Source organism: Rhamphochromis longiceps, linkage group LG12 (assembly GCF_057381845.1).
Source record: "Rhamphochromis longiceps isolate RC_006_pf linkage group LG12, R_longiceps_female_GT1.1, whole genome shotgun sequence".
In the NCBI taxonomy this organism is placed as follows: domain Eukaryota; kingdom Metazoa; phylum Chordata; class Actinopteri; order Cichliformes; family Cichlidae; genus Rhamphochromis; species Rhamphochromis longiceps.
In genome coordinates this window covers 4,317,646-4,333,506 of record NC_140568.1, presented here as the reverse complement: position 1 = coordinate 4,333,506, position 15,861 = coordinate 4,317,646, and the positions used below count along the sequence as shown (strand labels likewise).

At 40.0% G+C, this 15,861-nt stretch overlaps 2 protein-coding genes across 2 annotated transcripts; both read right to left on the bottom strand.

The window, feature by feature from the left end:
- Positions 1 to 5,428: 5,428 nt before the first annotated feature.
- On the bottom strand, positions 5,429 to 10,231 carry prkab1b (protein kinase, AMP-activated, beta 1 non-catalytic subunit, b). The gene is made up of 8 exons (XM_085424417.1): positions 9,871 to 10,231; positions 9,551 to 9,714; positions 8,412 to 8,581; positions 8,230 to 8,323; positions 7,999 to 8,113; positions 6,477 to 6,610; positions 6,305 to 6,373; positions 5,429 to 6,147 (listed from the first exon to the last, which is right to left on the bottom strand). The coding sequence occupies exons 2-8, from the start codon at positions 9,695 to 9,697 to the stop codon at positions 6,070 to 6,072; spliced, it is 807 nt and encodes a 268-aa protein (XP_085280543.1). The 5' UTR covers positions 9,698 to 9,714; positions 9,871 to 10,231; the 3' UTR covers positions 5,429 to 6,069.
- Positions 10,232 to 11,812: 1,581 nt separating this feature from the next.
- LOC146656620 (transmembrane protein 233-like) lies at positions 11,813 to 14,667 on the bottom strand. The gene is made up of 3 exons (XM_085426811.1): positions 14,364 to 14,667; positions 13,302 to 13,436; positions 11,813 to 13,220 (listed from the first exon to the last, which is right to left on the bottom strand). The coding sequence occupies exons 1-3, from the start codon at positions 14,520 to 14,522 to the stop codon at positions 13,209 to 13,211; spliced, it is 306 nt and encodes a 101-aa protein (XP_085282937.1). The 5' UTR covers positions 14,523 to 14,667; the 3' UTR covers positions 11,813 to 13,208.
- Between the last annotated feature and the right edge of the window lie 1,194 nt (positions 14,668 to 15,861).

The following is a 15,861-nucleotide window of genomic DNA, read 5'->3' as shown; positions in this document are numbered from 1 at the left end:
GCGTCATCTTTTTAGAAAGTCTGCATTTTCGCTGTCCACACTGCATTTGAATGTTTTCAAATGTATGCGTTTTCCACCAGCGAAAACGCCGCCTCAGTGTGGAGGCCAAAACGGAGAGAAAACGAGAAAACTAATGTGTTAGTGTGGACGTAGCCTCCACTTGTGTGTTTCCTTGTCTCACTTGGATGAGTGACGAAACGTTTCTCCCACAAAACACTACGTCCTGATGAACAGAATCAACTTTTGGAGATTTACTTTCCTGGATGATGCATCAAGACGTTTCCTTGTCTTGGTTTCTCTGTGTTTCCCATTGTTTCCTGGATGCATTCCCTGGGTTTCCTGTATTATTGTTCCTACTGTTTCCTTGTTATTTGCATTTCCTGGCTCCACTGTTTTTTGGATCATGTTTATCTTTGAACTATTCAGCATTAAAGGCTTGCCATATTTTTTACTTCTGTCTGCTGTGTTCTGCATTTGGCACCACAATAAAACTATCCTCATGCTACGCAGCTGATTGTGACAAAATAGGACTGGAATCTGCAATTTTAAATGTCAGCTGGTAAAAACCCCCAGAAAACTATAGTTCATAACATGACAGCATATCAAAAATGTATTTTTAAAGCAACAGGAGTTCTTTGAAATGAAGCTTCTTTGATCCTTACACATTGTGTGTCTCATTAATTAACATGACTTTGTTACTGAAACAATGCCTGTTCATCCTGCTGAATTGTATCTTGGTTAATCAAGTAAATCTGAAGACAATCTCCCCCAGCATGCTTGATGCTGGCCCTGTGAAACTTTTGTTTTGCCACAATATGCCTTGGTCTTTGAACTTATCAGCTCATTGTTGTCTTTCAGATGCTTAATCTCTTCTTGTCACCAACACTTCCATGTGACCATACCCCGCCCACTAGTTTTTGTCCCCTCCCATGCTTTGTAAGTGGTTCTTGGTCGTCTTAGCCTCTGAGTCCCACTCTCTGAATCTGTTACTAATACTCTGACACATCCTTGCAACGAACTCTCGGAACAAAGGACTTGTGTGATTTCTTAATATTATTTGAATGTGCCTTGTGCAATTCATCTTTAACATCACATTACTTTGGATTGAAGATAACTTTGGTAAATCTGTGGGGGTTTTCTGTTCAGTGCACTTTTTTGGTCTTTATTTGGAACCACCAAGACTGAAATGCTGCTGCTCTCCGTGTTTCAGAACTTTACCTAGAAACGTCTCCATGTTGTGCTGTAGTTGAAATCTGACAGAAGACACTTGCTGACTATTTACGGAGTGTCTCATTCATCTATCTGTACTCATTGCACACTTTAAGGGACAGAAGTTCAGTGACTGGTGACACAAGTTTTTTTTTATATTAACGTATTTGTTATGTTATAAAATGTCTTTTATGCCTACAAATATAATACACAGGTGTTTTCAGGGCTTCACCAAGTTGACTGAGCATCTGTACATGGAGAGAGTCATCTGAGAGGAAACACAGGTATGATCAGCGAGAGCGTTATCAGGCACCGCCTCCTGTAGAGATGATTAGCTCCAGCATGTGTGAGCATACAGCACTGTGCTTTTGTGGTGCTGTACTGGGGGTGATACATGACATGAACAACTACACAGTAAAAATCAACACATATTAGAGACAGCGTTTTATCAGTGTCCTTAACTTTTTAAATCTGATGAGTTCGAAGTATGATGAAGGATAATTGCACACTTTCATCTTCAGAAAAATGGCTGTCCGCAACACGCACGCAGAGGGTTTTCGTTTCTTATGGCTCATTATGAGCATCCCTTGTGGGATTCTGATCAGGACTTCTGAATCCAAACTATAGACATCAGAGGAGATATATGTTCAGTCTGGCTCATCACCAACTTTTGTGACTTGAGAGAAGAAAACTGTTCTGATTAACAATGTTAACAATAGTACAAAAAGATTGGGATCCCAATCTTTTTATACTGGAACCCCCAGGATTCAGCTTCAGAACGGCACAAACTAGTCAGGCATTAATTGTCTGCTCCCAAACCAGAAACCTGGCTCCACTGGCCTAAAGACAATTTTTGCTGTGGTAAGTTCAATTATTGTGAGAAACTTTTAAAGGTGTTTTTAATCAATAAAAACACCTTTAAAGGTGTGTTTTTTTCACACCTGCATAGAGAAAAATCTAACTTTTTTTTCTCTGTAGGTGTGATTGCAAGTAGACTGAGGACTGAACACTACAAGTGTCAGCAGGTAAATCTATTAGTCTCAGTGCAGGGGTGGAGATAAATTTGCACACCTCAAACAAAGAGAAGAATATTGGGTTATGGTCTTAAGACCACTGGGACCCTACACCAGGCAGCTTGTTCAACAAACTGAGTTTAAAACTAAGCTCTGAGTCTTGTGTCCGACTTATGTCCGACTCCACCATGCAAGCAGACCTGGGCACGATTTGCAGATCCTTTACAGAACCTGTGACATCTTTAAGTGATTCCGGTTCTGGGTCGAGCCAGTGGGACTGATTTAGGTGACTTTCAGTGAAAAAGATGTTGAAGTTCAGACTCTGACTGAATCTCAGTCTGTGAAGACATTTCAATATGAAATGTAATCAGTTTACAGTCAGACTGTCTGCAGCTGCTCTGCTTCCATTAGTGTGACCACTTATAATGGAACAAATGACTGATTATTGATCAGTGCGTAACACACAGTACACACACACTCCCTCCCTCCCTTTATTTGTCTTCCCTCCCTCTCTCTCTATTAGTATGTACCCGTATGTGCCTTAATTTCTCCCACCCTCCCTCCATCTCTATCTCCTTACTTCCTCCCTGTATTTACCCCTCACCCACTTCCTCCAATTTCTCCATCCCTATTTACCTTCATTTATTCCTCCCTCCATCCTATCCCCTCCCTGTATTTACCTCTCCCTTGATCCTCCTCCCTTGTCTCCCTTCCTTTGCTCCATATCTTCCTCATTCTCTCCTCCCTCCTACCTATACTCATGTGTTATCTCTTTCCTCCCTTCCTATATTTCTATCTTCCTCCTACTCTTTTCCCTCTTTCCTCCAATCTTTATGCCTTTTTTCCTCTGTCCTTCAGTTCCTTAATCCCTCCCTATTTCCCTTTCTTCACAGCATCTTCCCACTCTATCTTCCTACCTTCTCTCCTTTTCTCCCTCTCAGGCTCCCTCCCTTCATTTCCAATTCACTTACTAGTTTCCTATCTCCCTTTCTTCCCACCATCTATTTAATTTTAACTTTGAGTTTAAAACTTTCCCTTTCGATACTAAAGGCTCAAGCTGCTGATGGACTTGTGATGATGCAGTGAGTACTTCCAATGTGCTTATACTACTACTGCGTGTCATTAACCTTTATCTTTTATCTCCCACGCTGTGCTTTTTGTTCTGTCTCTATGCTCTCTTCCCTTTATCCTTACCCCCAAACCAGTCATGGCAAATAACGACCCTACCAGAGGTTGCTTCCTGTTGAAAGGGAGATTCCCCCCACTGTTGCCAAGTGCTTGCTCATAGGGTATCATTTGATTACTAACCCTAATACTGTAGGGTCTATATCACATACTGTACCTTGACAGCTACTGCTGTCAATTAGATTTATATGAATAAAAGTTTGAATTGAATTGATTATAAACCCTAACAAAACCCAGTCATTTAACACAGCACAGTAAAACCCGAGAATCAACCAAAAACTGAATTAAGAACTGGTTATTTAAAAGTTTCTTTGTTGATTTACTTTCTTATTTAAGTGATGGTGGATTACAACTTGTTCATTTGACTACAGTAACAATATAATCTGAAAAGTATTTTTGCACAGAACATGGCCTTCATAGCTTTTTTCCATCACAAATATTAATTTTCACGACCATCATGTTTGTATTTCATGTTTCCTTCTTTACTTGTCCAGGACTAAATGTGACACAGTTTATCATTGGAGTGACAAAATATCCCCAGTAACACACACACACACACACACACAAATGGGGCTTTTCAAAACTTAAAATTGCCTGTAAATTGTGGTGATCCTATATAGTTGACATGAGACATCGGTAATTTTCCTAAACTTCAGTGATCAGCCTCCACAAAGCCCTGAAACTACTAGGTTGCTATTGTGATCAACTAAACCAGCCTCCTTAATTTAAAGCAGGAAGCCTTTGGTTGTTTAACCTCGTTTCAAAAGTTCAGTTTCGTTGCTGTGTCTGTAGATCACACATAGATTATAGACAGGATTCAATTCAAATCTATAAAGACCTCAAGAGGACCAACATCTCCACCCAGCTGTAAAAGTCATCGACAGTGCACATAACTCCATGAGAGTAAAGATGACAGTGTTAGTGGGATGACCCAAATCCCTTTCTGTTTCAGCTTTTCATTACTCCACCATTATACCACCACTGTTCCAACTTGAAAACTACTGCTAACTAAATAAAATACTCATAAACGCATGCCTGATCGTCTACACCAGAAGTCCCTAAAAATCTGAGGTCTGCAGCCTCTTATTACAACTTGCGGTTATGCACCAAGGCTACTGTCAGTGACATCCTGCAGTAGGAAGGCTGTAGAGGGTTTGTTTGCTTTGCAGCTGATGAAGCAGCTTCTGCAATTGGGTGACAGAGAAGAACAGCCACATTTGAGTGGAAAGATCAATGATAAGCTGACCATCATTCACTGAATTAGAAGATGGTCCATGATTGGAGGGGAGCGGAATAAATTCCTTGTATTGGCATATTACAGGAAATGATACCGCTATATGGGGATTCTAAATGCTGCATAACAGTTTGCACCTAAATATCATGTCATATTTGCTCTTTTACATTTCACATGTGCCTTTCTTTCAAGTTGACCCCAAAATTTGTTCTCCGTCAAGTGTCAAGAGCTACCAAGTTGATTAGAAATATAGAAATATAACATTCTGTTCATGTTATTTATGTCCTTTACCTACATGTTTGTGCAACAGAAGTAAACATCTGTCATGCTTCCCTTACCTGATTTTCACTCTGCTAAACTTGTTTCTTTATGGGCACAAACAACAGGAAAAAAAAAAAAAAAGACTGAAAATATGTAATTGAACCATTTCCAGGTTTTGCTTTTCATCGTGTCCATTTAAAAACAATTTGATTATGTGAATCTTTACCTGGATGTAGATACAGTAGGTGCAGTGAATGCTTATGCTTAGAGTCAACATACTGTTGAGTATGTTGACTACAGCCGTTTTAGTATATTCATTTACAAATTGCATCATTCAAAAAAAATAAAAAATAAAAAATAAGAACAGCTGCACAGGTGGACACTGATGCTCATCTCATGCTGAACTAAAAATAAGTGTACTCGTGCAATTCACGACAAAAACAAGAACCTGGTTTCTAAAGCCCAGTGTGTGCACAGAATCATACAACCTCAAAAAATAAAAACCCACGCACAAACACAAAAACTCATAGCACTAATGGATTTTTGCAGTCATCATTTTTTTATGAAAATTTCATTCTATTTCTGATTTATAATGTGTCATCTGAAAAACATTGTATTTTTAGAAAAGAAAAACAAAAAACAACAGAGGAATCATATGAAATTCATTACATGTTACATTTTTTCCACCTCTTAGTGTCTTTGTGTCCATTTCCTCGTGTAAGGAGAGCCGATGCAGCTGTGCTAGCCTCCTGGTTAGTAAAACTAACATTTTTCAAGTCTCAGTTTCAGGCAATTCCAGGTCACTTCAATACAAATGTCAAAATTGAGGCTTGGCGTCAGAGTTGAACGATTACAGATCTCCCCCGTCCTCATCATTTTGGTCTCCAGCAACCACACTTGTATTAATTAATCAGGGTGAAGTTGGAATGAAGTCTTTTAAAACACCGGCCTGCTCATAACATAACACGTATTTGCAAACATTGAACATTTCAACATTTTCAAATTCTGAGATCATAGAACAGTTCAAAATCAATAACTTTACCAAAATGTTTTAAACCGATATCAGGAAGATACTTTAGGTCCAGTTTCAGCAAAGCAGTCCAGATAGCAGCTGTGTACACCAACAGATCGATTTCAAAAGAGGAGGAGGGAGCGCACCTCCGTGGATTATATTGGCTTGTACAGAAGAGTGGTCACGTACTTTTTCTTGTATCGGTGTGTTGCACTGAGAACCATCACCCCGTCCTTTAAAAACAAACAGAAAGCAACCCACAATCACATGATCGCATGACATTTTGACACAGCACCGTGAGAACTGACAATCACAATCTGAACTACAGCATTAACAATTTGGGCAAAAATAAAAAATTAAAAAATAAAAAAGATCTATTCAATTTGTTACCTTGATGGAGAGGGCATACAGGTGATTTAGCATCACATGGTTAGGCTCTGGAAGCAGTGTCGGGTCACACTGTGGAAAATTCACAGCAGGATGAATCAAACGTAAAATTAAACATATGCATATAAATAATTATATAATTAAATGTATATAACAACTCAAAGCCTGGACTTACAGAAATACCAGTGTCCTTGTTGAGCAGCACTTGCAGCAGGTGAGGAGGTAAGAAAGGAGGATGTTTGAGTTTGTCATCTGGCTTGGTTACATATGCGTCCTGTAGGTAGGGGCCAGGAGGAGAACTGGACAAGTCTGGGAAAGAGTGATCAAATGTAAACAAATAAATAACTTCGCCTTAATAAAGCTTTACAGAGAGATACAGCAGACAGAATTATTCAAGGACCCTTTGTAAACAAACACCAGTGAAAACAAACAAAAAAACAATATGCAATATTGAAATAAAAACCAGACTCCTCCAAAATGCTGCAGCTGCACTCTGCATATTTTAGCTGTTTCGGCGCATGTAGACCATCATTTTCTGGGACAATCGATTCAAAGGCTTTTCCATCAATAATCTTTATTAATCAGGCAGCATAAAGTTTGGACTCGATTCCAATCATTCATCTACAGTCAGCAGCCACATTATTGGGTAAAAACTGCTAGTACCCCTGTTGCCTGCATAATTGCTGTAATTCTTTGCTGCATAGACTCAACAAGGTGCCGAAACATTCCTCAGATTTAGTATATTAATTTGATATTGATATGACATCATCACAGTTGCTGTAGATTTGACAGCTGCACACTCATGATATGAATTCTTGTGTTGCACCACATCCCAAAGTCCTCTTTGGACTGACAATGGCCATTTGAGAGCAGTGAACCAACCGTCATGTTAAAAAACAAAACAAACAAAAACCAGTTTGAGATAACCCGAGTCATCTCAAACATCAGCAATATTCAGGGTAGACTGGTGTTGCTCACGCTAATACACCATCAGCAGCCTGAACTGATACAGGGATTATGTTGTTTACATAGTCGGGAGCCCAGAGAAATTATAGCTTCAGTTTCCTGTTCTTAGCTCGGTGTGGTCTTCTGCTGCTGTAGTCCATCTGCTTCAAGGTTCGATGTGTTGTGTGTTCAGAGATGTTCTGCTGTATACCTTAATTGTAACGAGGTGTTCGTGAGTTTGTACTGTCGTCCTGTCAGCTTCAAGGAGTCTGGCCACTGTCCTCTGACTTCACATCAATAAGGCATTTTCTCCCAGAGAAAAGCCGCTCACTGGATATTTTGTCCCACCCACTCCATTAGCTAGAGACACTACAGATGGTTTTGTGGGGGGGAAAAAAAAAATCCCAGCAGATCAGCCATTTCTAGAATACTCAGACCAGTGTGCGGCCAACAACCACGCCAAAGTCACTTAAAATCACTTTTATTCTCCATTCTGCATTTTTGTTTGAACTTCAGCTTCATGCCCAAATGTACCATGTCGTTACCATGTGATTGATATTTGTGTTAACAACAGGCTGAATGGGTGTACCTACGTAACAAGCTGGCTGCTAAGGGTACAATCATCAAAGCAATAATCAGCCAAATATCCAAAATTGTGAGCATACAAATCAATATGGCCCAAGTCTGAACATGCTTTGGAGTTACAGAACCACCTCAAAGTTTTTGAGTTACAAATTAACAAGTTTCCATACCCGAGACGTCAGCCGAGTCCTGAGAGTCAATCCTGAGGGCATCAAAGACTTCAAAGTCTGTTGTTTTCACCTGTATGACATTATTGACTGTTCCAGTTTTAGACGTTACCACGGCCTGTGTGAGAGCATAAAAAAATTAAAACATTTTAAAAAGGTAATGATACACACTTCTAAGTGTAAACCACTAATAAGAGTAAACTAGTGACCCCAAAATGTAAAACCTCCACTCACCCCAGCCGGATCCAAGATCCACTGACCATCCACACAGAACTTGTATTGGTGCTCTCCCTCAGGCAAGTCCACAATAGCCACAAAGTTATTCCGACTGGGTTTGAGAAACAACCGCTTGTTACTTTTTAATAAGTTTAAACAGTGAAGCATCTCTGAGGCTGCTTTCCCCTGACTCAAACTACCTTTTGTTGAGTGGGATCTTGGTAGACCAGTTGTTAAAAGAGCCGGACACAAAGACGTCTTTCGCTGCACCCGCCCATCTGAACACAGTCGGTCTGGCCTGCGCTAGATTTTTAGCGTCGCTCTCCAGGTCCTGCTGCCAGGCCAGAAACTCCTGTAACTCCTGTGGAGACTGAGAAGCATGATATCACTGCATTACTGCCCTGTTAGCAAGAGCGCCTGTAGTCTTTCTCCAGACTGAATGGCAAACTTAGAAAAACACTAAAGGATACAGAAAAGTGCTTTTTGTATGTGTAACCTCTAAAACATAGCTTTAGCTTATGATGCTCTTTGATGTTACTCTCCAATTAGATACAAAAAGACTTAATTCACCTTTATCAGGAATTTGACATTGATAAAACAAACTGTTGGACAAATCTTTGTTTTAACATTTGACTTGTGTACACATCACTAACAGAATATATAGCCTTCCTTACATCCATTACACACAGTTTGCACATCCTGAACAGACCACATTTCACCATTTTGACACATTACTGACACTTTGCACCAACTATTTTACAAGACACTAAGCTCTTTGGATTGCTCTCCCTCCTCCGAGGTAGTGTCAACATGTTGCCTCAGCATTAATTAAACTGGTTATCCTGCCTCTTGTTCTCCATTACACTGCACTCTGATCAGTCGTAAAAATAAAAGCTTCTGGTTAATAATTCTAGTTTAGGCCCCTCTTTTACCTCTTTAAAACCATATATAAGAGGTATTGATCCAATTTTATTTATATAGTGTCAATTCACAACAACAGCTACCTGTTACAAGGTGCTTTATATCATCAGGTAAGGAGCATACAATAGAGAGAATATCCCAGCAATCACACAATCCTGCTCTGAGCGAGCACTTGGTGACATAACTCCCTTTTAACAGGAAGAAGCCTCAAACGGAACAGCCAGGCTCAGGGACTGGCCGCCATCCACGGCGACCAGTTGTGGTTGGGGGGGAAATTGGTTAATTGTACAATAATTGGTACCAACTCATTTAACAACAAATTTACTTCCAAAAGCCTGCATGTCACTTGCTATCCAGTGCAATGGGACAGAACAGAAAGCTTTATTTAAGAGTTCATGGTGTAAACTTGCTCTAATACCTTTTGATCTTCTCTCTGGTAAAGGTCTGCATCATCTGCGCTGTCCATCATGATGTTAGAACGAGCCTCCTTCCCTCCATGATGTCCCTCTCTGTACGACCTCTCACCATGACTTCCACTGGATCGGTCACTGCTGCTGTTCCCCATCCTGATGGCTTCACACACTGCAAGAGACAACGCATCAAGTCAGCAGAGTCTACCGGGAGCCCCGCAGTGGTCCCTACAATGACCACCAGGGGCCCTTCGCGATACAATTCACGTATCCACTAATAACAACAGCAGCAGCAATGATTGCCAGCTAACAACTACAAATAACCCACCAAAATAAACCCTCCCAGTGGCGCCTCGGCTTCCTGCAGGATGAGCACCTTGGTCGGGGTGTTTTTATTCTTGTGTCCTTATCGTTGCTTTTTCCGTCTCCTGAAAGTTTTCCTCTGCCTGTAAACAGCAGAGCCGAGCGGCGTCCTCCGTCCCCGCGGACTAATACAAAACAGCAGTCAAGTTTTCTCCTGGCCCTTCTTTCTTTCGTTTTTTACCTTCCGCTGCCCTGATTTTAGTTTTATTCCGCCTTAGTCAGCCGTACTCTGATGACTTTCGCCGTTGAGCGGAAACTTCAGCGTCTGGCGTTGAAGGCCTGTTGAAAACACACCTCTTCCGCCTCCTGTGCTCGTTTTCAAAGGCAGTTTAACTGTTTGCTGCCCTGTCGTCACTGACAAGACTTTCTCGTTTACTGCGGCGGACTCATCTTTTTATATGTCGTGTCCCGCGGCTTCTTGAAATCATTGAAATGCCCAAAGAAAAAGAGACTTGGACGTTATCATCCGCGTTCAAGTACGATTTTTTTTTAAATATAGTCACAGTTTTTAAGGTTTTAAAGGTTTCGAATGCATTTAGAAGAAAATGCAAACATAGTGTATGTATTAAAACTGAATTTTTTGGACTCGAACTATATGTGCCTATTTCCACTTTTCTGCATGTTTTATCGTCAGTTCAGTTTTATTCATATAGTGCCAAACAGTCACCCCAAGGCGCTTATATCAGAAACTAATACGGAGAAATCCAAAACCATAAAAAAAAAAACCTCTATTAGCAAACACTTGGTGACAGTGGGGAGAAAAAAACGCTTTAATCAGGAAGAAACCTCCAGCAGGGAGGGACAGAGCTCTGCCATGGCCGGTTGAGGCGAACGGGACGGAAACAGGACAAAAGACACACTGTGGGAGAGATTAATAATAAATATTGATTAATTGCGGAGACACAGAGCTTGAAAAGAGGTGAGTGAAGATTAAATACTCAGTACATCATGGGATGTACCAGCAGCCTTGGGCAATTGCAACGTAACTGAGAGGGTTCAGAGTCACCTGATCCAGCCCTAACTCTAAACTTTATCAAAAAGGAAAGTTTTAAGCCAATCTTAAAAGTAGAGAGGGTGTTTGTCTCCTGAATCCAAAGTGGGAGCTGATTCCACAGACCAGGAGGCTGGAAACTGAAGGCTCTGCCTCCCAGTCTACTTTTAAATACCCATAGGAGCCACAGGTAAGCCCACAGTCTTGGGGCAAATTGTTCTTTTGGAGTGATACAGTAAAGATGGGTTCTAATGATTCAATACCTTATATGTGGCGAAAAGGATTTAAAATTTAATTCTGGATTTAGTTATACAGGAAAAAAATTGTAAATAGAGTCAAATTTTGTTAATTTGCATGTTTATAACTGCTAACATCCTGCCAGGAAGTGGAGATTAAAATTATTTATATGGTTAAATATCGAATTTTTAAATGATGGATCTAAGTGCTCATGTTAATTAATGTGCATTATCCCTGCTAAATAAAAGAATTATCGCCTGTTCTTTACTGACGTACTGCCAGCTTTTCTGTGTTACGATCACAGATCCATAGGTTTCTGCAGCTCAGCACTCACATCTGATTCTTCTGAGACATTCTCACACCTCTCCAGTTTCATGTAATCCATATATCCGGGTGTTACTGTATGCACTCAAAATAAAAACAACACAGGGTCATCAGTTTTTAATAAAATTCATCTCTTTTTTTCTGTCTGGATTAGCAGAGAGAGAACTACTGTACATGTAAATACAATTGACAGCATGCATTTTAACGTGTATCAGTTTGTTCCCTGAAGCAATATGATGTCCTGTTTTTAATGCAATTCCAAAAAATGAATATTTGATAGATGTTTTGAAAAGAATCCAAATGTAGCATAATACATTTAAACATCCTGACATTTTATTTGAAATAAAATTCAGTGGGTCACAATGTTACAGTTTTAAGATTCAAAAAGAAAATCTTAAACAAAAGCATTAACATTAGCAGTCGTTTCCACAGTGGTCATTTTTATTTTAGACTGTGTTGGAGAAAAAAAAATCAGCAGCTTATTGTATTTCCAGGGATATTCTCTATAAAATTTCAGTGCTTCATGTGCAAACAGATTACTTTCCAGTGTTGCAGCATTGGAAACTTGGTCCAAAGCACAAAAATCAAAATCATTCAAAAGATTTTAGCTATGGTTCATTTTCACCAGCCAAGGTTTACAATTAGAGATGTAGTTCCTTCTTTTCTCTCTTGGGGATTTATATGGATTTGGAAAAGGGACTTCAAAGGGAAAACCAAGTCGAGATGACCTTCTTCCAGTGCTGTACAGAGGTTACGATCAGCCGAGAAGCATGGCACTCATGTTTTATGAGGTTCTGCCGATGGAAAATGCCAAAATCAGAGGTTAACACAGATCACAATGAAAACCTCTTCATTAAGATACTTCTGGGTTCACGGCAATGTGCCAGCAGTTTCACTACTATAAGCTGGTGATTAGACTTTTATTTTCTTTTTAATTAGCACAGTGATTAAACTGTAAAAATTGCATGCTGTATTTTTAGCCCTGTAATAGCGTTAATGTAACCTCTCAGATTACAACTACTCATACACGTAGTCAACAGCTTGCAGCAGGTGTCAAAGAAGGTGAAATGAGGCCAAAAGGCAAAGTGGACTGAGTATTGTGAAATTAACCTACTATAGTGTGGCAATATTGTCGCCAGATCATAATCATACTATTGATTGTAAGGAGATCACATGAGTTGAGTCCCTGTTTGAAATATACATTTTGGTATAGGTTTAAGCTTTGCCATCAGCACTTCTAAACTCGTTTTTATTCTGCATGACAGGAAATATGAATATTGTGTCATTTCTATTTTGTGTAATTGGCCATTTTTTGTGAACAAAACGTTTAATGTTGTATTTGTCAGCTCACATCATGTACAGTAAGATTGCAAACACAAGTTAAGAATTATCAGTGGCTTCTTCAAACAATAAGATGTTTTCTGTTTATGTTATCAAGCAGATGTTATCTGATAGCGGTTCATAATTTAGCCCTTTAGTTAAAAAAAACCCTGCTCACTGGTAGTACAGCAAAGGCTCCTCTTTTACCTTACATTCACATAGCCTGTGAAAATGCAATTGCAATATCATTTACATAATAGCTTCAGCCAGGATGTACGGTACATTAAAATTAGGTCCACCAGATCTTTTAAAAACCTCCAAAGCTGCTGATGACAGAAGCCAAACAGAGCTCCTTTCCACCACATGGTGCTCATCTCGCCGTAACAGTTCCACCTTTTCGCCTCTTCCATCTCCTCTTTCCCCTCAAGAGGTCACACCCCATGCTGTAATGGAAAAAAAAACAGATTGCTGAAATGTCTTGCTCTTTCTTTTTTATACACCTCTTATATCTGGTGCATTCATACCGTGGTAAAGTGTATAATGATGTACGCAGTGATGATGACAGCACCGATGACAAACGAGGCAATCCCCAAGTGGAGAGCTTTCCGACCCAGCTGTCTGGAGCCATCATAGTCCTCGTGGGTATAGCTCTTCTGGGCCTTTGGGACAATTACGGACATTACCGTACATGCTCACACTGTGTGTGTAATGTTTTGTGGGCAAATGTGCTGTGAGGAAAAGACTAGTTCCACTTTCCCAATAATAATAATCCTCATAGTGACACACAGCACGTGGCTTTCATGGGAATCTGCACCGAACATTTAGGAAATGATTATTTGTGCGTTACATCTGCACCTGCCTCTCATGTTGTCTCTAATTCATATTTGTATTGTAGCCAATGTCCTAAGCAGTGGTAACCACACGTTGCTAAGCCTGCATGCCTCATCTTATTACTCACGGCTACAGCAATGCAGCAGCTGCTGTTGGCACTCACGCCGTCTCATCTGACAACTCAAAGACTTGACATCAGTCTAAATGCATCTTTGCTATCTATTCTTCAACTTTGTTCAACTTTGTGCCACCCTGGCTGGTAATGGATGTTCTTTCCTGAGCTTTATCCACATGCTGGTCTGATAGCATCGTTGTATGGAGCATTACTGTAAGCAGTCCAGGGTGTGGTTGGATGCTTGGAAAGAAACAGGAGGTATATTTGATCTTAGCAAACATCAGCAGAAGCGTTAATGTTAGGCCACTCAGAAACGTTAAGTGGGTTGGAATAACTTTACACAGTAAAGATGCAAATTTCTCACTTGACTTATGTTTGCTCCATATTTAATAACTATTGCAATCACCCCACGTGGTCTGTAGAGTTTTTCCCAGCAGTGGTACTTTTACCTATAAAATATGCATTTATGCAGGATAACATATGCTTTGATTTTTTTTTACATTTATTTGTTTTTTTGTTTTTGTTTTTTTAATGCCAGCATACCTCTTAAAAACATTACGCATTCTAACCCACAGCTATTCATTAAACTAAAAAAAGACAGGATTCAGAAACCTCACATTTCCAGCTTCGAGCAACTTACCAGGACAGAGAAAACCAGCGCCACAATATTGATGGGCCACGCAGGACAGAAACAGGTGAACATGGTGAGCCAGAGGTAGCTCCTCATAGGGGGAGTCTCCCGAGCCTCCTCGTTCTTCACAAAGTCAGAGCTCCCATCCAGCGAGGGCTTGGTGTTCATGACTGGCTTCAACACCCGCCGAGACAGTAGAAAGCAGAGAGGCGAAACAACAGCACTGAGACACTGGGAGACACTGGGAGGCTGGAGGTGGAAGCAGGGGAGGGGAGGCAGTGGAGCAGCGATGATGGAAGATAGAAATCAGCCAGCAGAGATTATGAGAGAGATGCAGAGGAACAGAGGCAAGAAGCCTGAGCAGATACATTTATAATGTTTTACTTCAGACTTGTAATCATGCATTTTTTTTTTGTAATCAATTATTTATTATCGCCTATATAAAAGGAGGAAGTGAAAAAAGGAAGAGAAGGTACCATCAGCTTAGTCTCAAAAGTGACAGAGCAAAATATGACACAAAAAGGTCCACCCTACCCTTTTTCCTCCAACCTCATGTACCCCCATACTCAGAACCCAGATGGTATACGTTAATGCGGTCAGAGAGAGAGTATATCAAAAAAGGAACACATAATGGATACATAAATAAAACATTAATTTTTAATAAACACATTAAAACTCTGCATGCCTCTGTGCTCCATCCCCTACTGCTCATGTATCGTGTACAGGCATGAAATAAAAAAGCTCAACAAGGAAAACAGACTTAAAACAATACATATATATTTCAACTAATTTATCTAGTAGCCTATTACATTCATAGGAATGTGTTAAATGTAATTTATTATTATTGATGGCAATGAAATGCACATTTAAAGCAATAATAAAAATAGCACTGTGCTAAAGCCTTGAGCCAACCCTCATTTCTTTACATTTTGTTTCCAGACCTTCTTAAGATGATCTTTTCCCCAGGTTTTCTCAAGGTTTATTTGGACATTGGCTACTTTTTCAGTCTAGTCCTTGTACCTGACCATTGTCGAAGGAATGCTTTTGTAACCCACTTACCACTGACCCAGCAATCGTCCAAACACAGAAAAGGCACCTTTCTCAAGGGATGAACCAGTGTTCTTTCTACACGAACAGCTTCTTTGTTACTAGACGCCAGGTTAAAAAAATACATAATTTCTTTAGTCAAGTCTACGAAAAATGCCAAATACAACACAGTTTGAGTTATAAAATAGTATTTTCACCAACAAGGTGATTCCCAAAAAGCTTGGGTATATCTCAGCATGGTGTGCAGTGTGTCCTTAAAAAATTCAGCGGAAAGTGGTTAAGTGGAGGATAAAATTCTTGTCACTGATGGATTCTCCTTCTCAGAGCCCGGACCTCAACATTATTGAAGCAGCGTGGGATTGTCTTGACAGAGAACAGAACAAACAGCAGAAGAGCTTTGAATGTCCTCCAAGAAGCCTGGACAACTATTCCTGAAGACTACTTCAAGAAATTAGAAGAC

Coding starts and splice junctions, on each gene's coding strand:
- prkab1b (XM_085424417.1), bottom strand. CDS start 9,697: ATGGGGAACAGCAGCAGTGACCGATCCAGTGGAAGTCATGGTGAGAGG. Junction 8,582..9,550: donor ACCAGAGAGAAGATCAAAAG/GTATTAGAGCAA, acceptor CATGCTTCTCAG/TCTCCACAGGAGTTACAGGA. Junction 8,324..8,411: donor AAGATCCCACTCAACAAAAG/GTAGTTTGAGTC, acceptor TCTCAAACCCAG/TCGGAATAACTTTGTGGCTA.
- LOC146656620 (XM_085426811.1), bottom strand. CDS start 14,522: ATGAACACCAAGCCCTCGCTGGATGGGAGCTCTGACTTTGTGAAGAAC. Junction 13,437..14,363: donor CGCTGGTTTTCTCTGTCCTG/GTAAGTTGCTCG, acceptor ATTGTCCCAAAG/GCCCAGAAGAGCTATACCCA.